This window comes from Gigantopelta aegis, unplaced genomic scaffold (genome assembly GCF_016097555.1).
Source record: "Gigantopelta aegis isolate Gae_Host unplaced genomic scaffold, Gae_host_genome ctg4336_pilon_pilon, whole genome shotgun sequence".
NCBI lineage: Eukaryota > Metazoa > Mollusca > Gastropoda > Neomphalida > Peltospiridae > Gigantopelta > Gigantopelta aegis.
In genome coordinates this window covers 5,995-14,451 of record NW_024533810.1, presented here as the reverse complement: position 1 = coordinate 14,451, position 8,457 = coordinate 5,995, and the positions used below count along the sequence as shown (strand labels likewise).

General features: G+C 30.9%; 2 protein-coding genes across 2 annotated transcripts; one reads left to right on the top strand and one right to left on the bottom strand.

Moving 5' to 3' along the window:
• Positions 1-2,163: 2,163 nt before the first annotated feature.
• Positions 2,164-3,229, bottom strand: LOC121392710 (subtilisin-like serine protease pepC). The gene is made up of 3 exons (XM_041523813.1): positions 3,154-3,229; positions 2,555-2,582; positions 2,164-2,365 (listed from the first exon to the last, which is right to left on the bottom strand). The coding sequence occupies exons 1-3, from the start codon at positions 3,227-3,229 to the stop codon at positions 2,164-2,166; spliced, it is 306 nt and encodes a 101-aa protein (XP_041379747.1).
• A 2,694-nt stretch (positions 3,230-5,923) lies between these two features.
• Positions 5,924-7,573, top strand: LOC121392712 (alkaline protease 1-like). The gene is given in 6 exon segments (XM_041523815.1): positions 5,924-6,043; positions 6,831-6,884; positions 6,886-6,992; positions 7,207-7,309; positions 7,312-7,527; positions 7,529-7,573. Coding segments are annotated over 6 exon segments (645 nt in total).
• Positions 7,574-8,457: the final 884 nt, after the last annotated feature.

The window sequence follows — 8,457 nt, the reverse complement described above, 5'->3', positions numbered from 1 at the left end:
AAAAAGAATAGGAAAGTGCTATCTAAATGACAATAAAATATCAAACACGTGGTACCCACAGAACAATCCAACATCTGTTAAAACTCCTTTGTCTAACTAATGAGATGTTAAACAGAATCTTAACACTGTGATAATGAATACAAGACTATAGAATATTAATCAATACATATATTATAAGTAGTGATACCAATATGTTATTGTATATGATATGCAATTTGTAAAGTATAGGCATTATTATGATGATTCTACTGAAGTATTAGATATTTGTGACTACAAATGTGCTATTGTAACAGTAATATAACAATAATTTAATAAATGTATTCTCATTATTTTTATTGTTATTACACAACAACACCGGATTTCCATTTGTAGAAGTCATTAGGGGTGTCAAATTGGTCAAATTATGATTATAAAAACATTTTTTAGAAGCCTAAAGAATATAGTAAACCTCATAATGCTATTATATCTAACAAATATTAATAAGAGTCCAACTTAATTCTCAAAATTATGTATAATTTGACTTCATTTTGAGTTTATTAGAAACGCAAACTAACTTTTAGTGATGATGGGCCTGTGGTTTTGACTTTAATAATGTAATCTTGCTATTTCATTGTAAGTGCATGTTTTCACCAACAATAAATATACATATTGTTTTGATTATTACTTACTATAGAACATTAAAATTTTTATACATAGTCAAGCTTATTTAAATGTTATATATATTATATATATGTTTTTAATATCTGAATATATAATTTTACTTTTGCAAAAGAGAAGTTACTTATAAAAGGTATTAAGAGAAAATTTTCTGTTTAGGTATTTTGTGTGTAATAACTACCTTATAAGCGTCCAGTATTACACCTGCTATTAGAACTATAAACTCAATAAATACACACACATATACACACCAATTTGTTCACTAAAATCTACTTAAAAAACATAAACGAGTGATTACAAAAAATTACTATTACACTAGGACACAAACAAATTCATTTATATAGCTGATAATCAACCCATTGATTAAGTAATAACATTAGTCGTGTGATAAATATTACTCTAACATTTTGTAAAATGTAAAAAGAAGGTTGACAAACATGTCAATAGGACTACATTAAACAATAATGTGAGAAAAATGATTCCTACATTTAGTAACCACACAATTGAATCTAATACATAGCGTTTATCATGCTTCACAGCTATTTCCTTGATACTTTCATATATATTGCCATAACATACTCTATGCAATGAAATGTATCAACTTGTAAGTTCTTTAATTAGTCTATGTCATATTGAAAGTATGGACATAAAAGATTACAATTGCAAAATCATACATAGATGACTTGATAGAAGTTGCATGATATATATTAGATGCATTTAAAAATCTAAAGTTTTATAAATTTATTCTCACACTATATTCATGTTTAATGTGTGATTTTTAAATTCATTTGTTAAGGTATGCATCAGCAGTGAATGCTTTTAGTTTAATAATTAGTCCACATAATTCATGCCAATAATAGAATTAAAAAATGTAAAATGCATAAACTATATATAAAAGAATCATCTGGTCGTAAAGTCTTAACACGCCTGGCACACACAGTTAGCATAAGTACATATATTGTTAATATTTTCATAATTTTACAATGTTTAGACAAACTTACTGTTAATGTGTAAAGACAGTTAGTTGTTGTATTTCGTATAATCTGTAGGCCAAAATCTATAGTCTAGTACATTTTTCAAACAATTTTCGTTTAAATTTAGCATAATCTCAGATGGAGTCAGTAGTGCTGGTTGTTCCTGTAAGTATAGTGCTATTGCACCACTAACTAAAGGAGCAGCCATTGATGTTCCAGAATTTAGCATTGTACATGAACATCTATTACAGCTATGATCAGCTGCTTTCACAATCAGAGCCTGGAGCAAATATGTCAACACAAGAACCACCATTTGTGAAGGAAGACACATCATCTCCTTGAGCTGAGCTAGCAACAGTAATAACTCCTGGTGCACTGGCAGGACTTTGATCACAGGCACATCTCCATCATTGCCAGCAGATGCAAACAATTGGTATTCCACTGTTAAAACAATATTGCTTGACACGTTGTTAACTGAACTAGTATAATAACCACCCAATGACATTGAGATGATAGCTGGACGCGTGGGTTTTTACTGGTGTGTTTGATGCAGCAGAATTAAGTCCATCCATAATAACACTCCATGTGCTGAACCACTACATCCTAATACACGAACACTGTAACAGTTAGCTTTTTTGGCAACACCATAATGTTTTCCACAAGCAAGACTTGCACATGAGTTCCATGTCCAATCACAATCTCGACCTTTTTGGTTAGTTCCATAGTAGTTGTCACTGGGTCATATCCAGTATACAGTGCTCTATTACCATCAAATTCATAGTGATCATAATTAATACCTATATGCAGAAATTAACTTTATACAAAACATCCATAACATTCTTGTTTACCTGTATCTAAATATAAATATCAACACCTTCTCCATCTCGTCCAGGTTCAAATATACCATCTAATACTGGACTGACTGATCAATACGATCCAGTGCCCATGAAAGTGAAGCTTTAGCAAATGTCTCTTCTTCAACAAACCCACATTGTCAAGATCTTTTATCTGAAGAATAGATATATAATGATAATATATCACATAATGAGATTCATAGTCCATATATTTTAAGTAGAACTGTTTGATCAATACTATAACCCTGGAGCATACATAGCCATTCCATCTTTTATCTTGGCAACATGCTAGGTTGGTATAGATCTCATGGCAACTTTTATGGTTTCTATCATTGTTGATTGGTCTATAATAATCATGCTAATGAGAGTTTTTTAAGTTAAGAACTTTATATTGGGCAAATGATATTTATGTGGCAATAGGGATATGTTAAAGCATGAATCTCATGCTAAAGGCATATCCATATATTATCATGGTTCATTATATATGTATGTTACATAAAACCTTTCTTGAAGATTCCTCTATACTACAGTAAAAAGCACAGATATATATTTGCTTATGTGTGTGTGTGTCATGAGTGTGTTTTAAGGCTAACCTTATGTGCTTTATCTACTGAGAGCTTTGTGACAACCACTTTGGCAAATGGACCTTCAATTTTGTGAATTTGAATTCAAGGACTGAGTTCGAACTATTTCAGCAATGGCTTTAAATCTTCTCATGACTGGTATCTGTGTCAGTACAACCATATATTGACCTGTTTGTCTTGATTCCAGGAGCAGCACGAATTACTCGACGTGTCTGCACAACACTGCAAAGAGAAGAATTAATACTAGAACTTGATACAGACTTGTAGGAAATTGCATGTTTACATCACGATACACTTGTTAATTTGAGTAGCTGCTTACTTATAATCATCACGTTGAACCACTCCTCCAAATTCACGAACGATGATGTAACAACTTACAATTACGGTGATGGGGAAATGGGGGGGGGGGGGGGAGGGGGGGGGGGGGGGGGGGGGGGGTGGTTGGTACCTGGATCGTTTAGTGAAATTATTCAAAACGTGAGGGAAAATAGAAAAAAGAAATTTAAAATAAGAAATTGGAATGGTCCGTCCTTGGTTCTGTTTAAAATAACTCCAGGATATTTAATACTTTAACATTTCAGAAAAATCTATTAAATTAATATAAAAATTGCAGAGTGATTTTTTTTCCTAAAAACATCAGAAAAAATTGCATGTTGATGTTACTGAGATAGCTTGTATCTCATGACCTTCTTATGGTGTGAAACAAAGTGAGGACCTCAATTGAGGAGATTTCATACAACAATAAGCTCGTTTGCATAAGAGTGTCATAATATTGGTAGACAGTAATACTGTAGCAGTGGATTACCCCTCCATTCTTGAACCATAACTGTTAACATTTGAAATGGAATACAAACAATTACTCCACATCTCCAAAATTAATAGACACAACAAAAATAGCCACAAACATACAATGTTTGTTAATTTGAAAGAGAAGACGCTAATATAGACTTAAGTATTTTTTGTACAAAATTGAAATATTTACCATCACAATACATAGTGCTAGTTTGTCTATTTTTGTTTTATAGGTATCACATTCAGCTACACCTCCAAGTGTGAAACCATGGATGGTTAACATTCAATCAATTGTTTATATTGCCTAGGCAGTATAATATACTTTAATGTTATATTATACTATTAATGTTATAGTATAATATAACTTTAATGTTAGTATAATGTTAAAAGACTGGTTGTTTTATATATATATAGATAAATAGATAGATATAGATATAGATATAGATAAATATAAATAGATAGATGTTGGATGGATAGATGGATGGAGGATGGATGGATGGATGGATGGGATAGATAGATATGATATGACACAAGACAATATGTATATTTTCATGTCCTTATTCTTATTTAATGTCTGTAGCAACAATATATGTGACATCATCATTAGTCATCATTAATAAATCTCTATCTAGAAATTAATACATTTACTTGACAATAATATCATATCTGACTATAGTGTCCTGCATCGATCTGTGTTGGCTTTAACACAAGTTATATTCACTCTGCTGTCTAATTGTACAGCATGCCAGATAGTTTTTTTTGGCAACACCATAATTTTTTCCACAAGCAACTTGCTACATGATTTCCATGTCCTCTACCCCTTTGGTTAATTCCATCATTGTTGTCAACTGGATCATATCCAGTGTACAGTGCTCTGTTACCATCAAATTCATAGTGATCATAATTAATACTTATATAGAATCAAAACATTTATAAAATTTCTTGTTTACCTGCATCTAAATATAAATATCAACACCTTCTCCATCTCCTCCATGTCAAATATACCCAGATTATTGCATATTCAAATTCACGATTTTACAGAGAAATTGACGATTACCAATCAAGAATTGCACATTAACTTTAAAATTGTTAATTTGCGATTTGCAATAATTGAGATTTCTCTGTAAATCAAGAAGTGGAAGAATCACGAATTCATAGTAAAAATCGTGAATTGTAAATATGATATCGCAAATTTCCGGTTAAATCGTGAATTTTTTAATATGGAATATCGTGAATTGGACGCCTAGTTTTGTCGTAGTTCGTATTTCATAAGTTAGGGACTTATACATCATTGCTATATATCATGGGATGATTTCAGTGGATTAATTTATTAATATTAATATCCACATTGTCAAGGTCCAGACTAATAAAAATAAAAGTTCAAAATAGAAGTAAAATAAAATTATCTCAATTATGGTACATTATACCTAAAGCAAACATTGGTCACTATAAATGTATTCTTTTAAACATTACATTGATACTTACTCAATTAGAATATTCCTATTCATTAAATATAAATAAATATTAATTATGTTCGTAATGATGTTCTTGTGTTCCAAAATCTGCATTCTTACATCTTTAGTTTTTCACATTCTCTCAATCAGAGTGTCCCCGTTTAAAACTTCTGCGCATTCAAATTCTTTCTTCTAAAGCGCCATACCTCTTTGAGACTTTTTTCCTCCCCTTATTAAAAATCTTAATTCTTCTCCCCACTTTCAAATCAAGGCTATTAGCTATTTTTCATGTCATTAATTAATCATTTTCTCTCTTAGACTATTTAATTCATCATTAATCACTAATTATTTAATTTCATTGTTGATTTATCAGCTCTTTGTGTTGACTTCATTATTGAGCATCTTATTGTCTTTTAAAAATACTAAAACTGTCTACGGAAAAATAATTGGTCTTTTTGTAATATTTTACTATCTCATGCGTTTTTTCTTTATATAGCACTAACAAGTTACGTTTATTATGTCATCTTTTCTTATTAGGAGGTGTGGTTCAAACGTGATAAATAGAAACCAATCATGCTAACCAACACAGTGTATCGTGATACTAAATCATGCAATTTCGTACAAGTCAATACCAAGTTCTCATATTTGTTCTTCTTCTTGTAGATGTGGGGGCTACACGTCAAGTTATTCGTGCTGCTCCTGGAATAGAGACAACAGGTCAGTATATGGTTGTACTGACACTGATACGATCATGAGAAATTTGAAGCCATTGCTGAAAAGTTCAAAGTCATTCCTTGACTGATAAAATCATAAATAGAAGGTCAATTTGCTAAAGTGATTGTTTGCAAACTGTCAGTAGATGAGCACATAAGGTTAGCCTTAACAGACAAGCACACACACACAGATCTATATATAACTTATAAATTTTGAATAATGGAAGTGTTGGCTCTATATAACACATATAGAGCTCATAGCAGATTAATAATTTAAAATATTTTACCTGATAGTTTCTAATAGCTACTCGAGCTCCTTTTATAAAACAGCAAAGAGGCAAGTTAATATGGACCTCATCTTATTTTTATAATATTATTGAGAGGTCTATAAGCATTATAAACCTGCTAACATCAGAATTTTGAAAGACTATTACTATTGCTATATTATCAAGTGACAGTGGGTAGATTGGTATGAATCTCATGATAAGTTATATCATACATCTGTTATAATAAATCTGTATACAGCCGTTTGATATATATATATATATATATATATATATATATATATATTATATATAATATTCCTCATTGGTAGGCTTATATATCCGCAGAACACAAAAAGATAGGTTTTGTGGTTTGCATGAACCACCACTTTGCAAATATATATAAAAAATCAATAACCTGCCTACATTATCAGGTTATAAGTTATTTTAGTCCAACTCAAAATGCATGGAATATGTGACTCGTTTTAAGATATATACAATAAAAAGAATATTACTATTATATAACTATCATTATTTAGATAAAATATCTTGACAATGTGGAGTTTGTCGAAGAAGAGACATTTGTTAAAGCACTCACTTTCATGGGCATTGGATCGTATTGATCAAGTCAGTCCAATATTAGATGGTATATTTGAACCTGGAAGAAATGGAAAAGGTGTTGACATTTATATTAGATACAGGTAATGAAGAATACTTCAATATGTGATACTAAGTTTTATATAAATAGGTATTAATTATATCACTATGAATTTGATGGTTATAGAGCCATATATCCGGTTATGACCAGTTGACAACTACTATAATACTACTCTACATGGTAGAGATTGTCATGGACATGGAACTCATGTAGCAAGTCTTGCTTGTGGAAAACTTTTATGGTGGTTGCTAAAAAAGGCTAACTGTTTTGACAGTGTTTCGTGTAATTACTTGTATCGACTCAACACCATTGAGTATTATTGTAGATGGATTAAATTTTGCTGCAACAAATATCACCAATAAGAATCCTCGTCGTCCACTATCATCTCAATGTCATTAGGTGGTCCATTTAACCATTTACTCAACAATATGTCAAACAATATTGTTAATATGGGAATACCAATTGTTGTAGCTGCTGGTAATGAAAGAGGTGATGCCTGTTATTATAGTCCTGCAAGTGCATCAGAAGTTATTACTGTTGCTGGCTCTGCTCAAGGAGATGATGTTTACTACTACACAAAATGGTGGCTCTTGTGTTGACATATTTGCTCCAGCCATAATGTAATAGCAGCTGATTATAGCTGTTAGTGGATGGTGCATGTAAAATGGGCTAAATCAGGAACATCAATGGCTACTCCTTTAGTTAGTGGAGCAATAGCACTATACTTACAGGAACAACCACTACTGACTCCATTTCAGATTAAGCAAAAACTACATGAAGATTGTTTAAAAAAAATGTACTAAACTTTGACGATCTGTCCTTTTATTTGCGCGAAACACATCTCACAATTGTCTTTTTACACATTAACATTAAGTTTTCTCTAAACCTATGAAGTATCTAAAAATATTTTAAGTGTGTTCAATAAGAATTTGCAGTAGTAGCACACCGTGTGTGTCAGGCAGTCCTTAAGACTGCTATTACATTAGAGCCACTTAGTATGTTTATGTGCAGTTTTATGCACTTTATTTTATTTTATTCTATTACTGTATGAGACTTATATGATATATTGAATTGCAAGCATTGACTGCTGATGAACACTTAAGAAATGATTATCAGTGGTCATAGCATACTATGGTGTGAGTGATAGTTGTTATATGAACTTTGAAATTCTTAAATACTGTTGAAATACCTCATGCAACTTCTAACAACTTTAAATAATATATAAATGATTTTACAATTATATTTCTGATGTGAATTTTTACAATATCACAATGACTAATAAAAGAACTTAAAAGTTACTAAATTTTTTGAATGCATATCTGCATAAAATATCTAAAACACCCTTGCATAGAGTATATTAGGCAATACATTTATATCTCAATGTAATAGCTATAAAATATATAAGACTTTATATATGCAAAATTCAAATGCATGGTCCTACAATACATGAACCATAATTATTCTCTTAAGTTCTTATTAATAACATCTCTAAACAACAACACAGAAAT

Coding starts and splice junctions, on each gene's coding strand:
- LOC121392710 (XM_041523813.1), bottom strand. CDS start 3,229: ATGGTTGTACTGACACAGATACCAGTCATGAGAAGATTTAAAGCCATT. Junction 2,583..3,153: donor AGTTCGAACTCAGTCCTTGA/ATTCAAATTCAC, acceptor CTAAAGCTTCAC/TTTCATGGGCACTGGATCGT. Junction 2,366..2,554: donor GCACTGGATCGTATTGATCA/GTCAGTCCAGTA, acceptor GATATGACCCAG/TGACAACTACTATGGAACTA.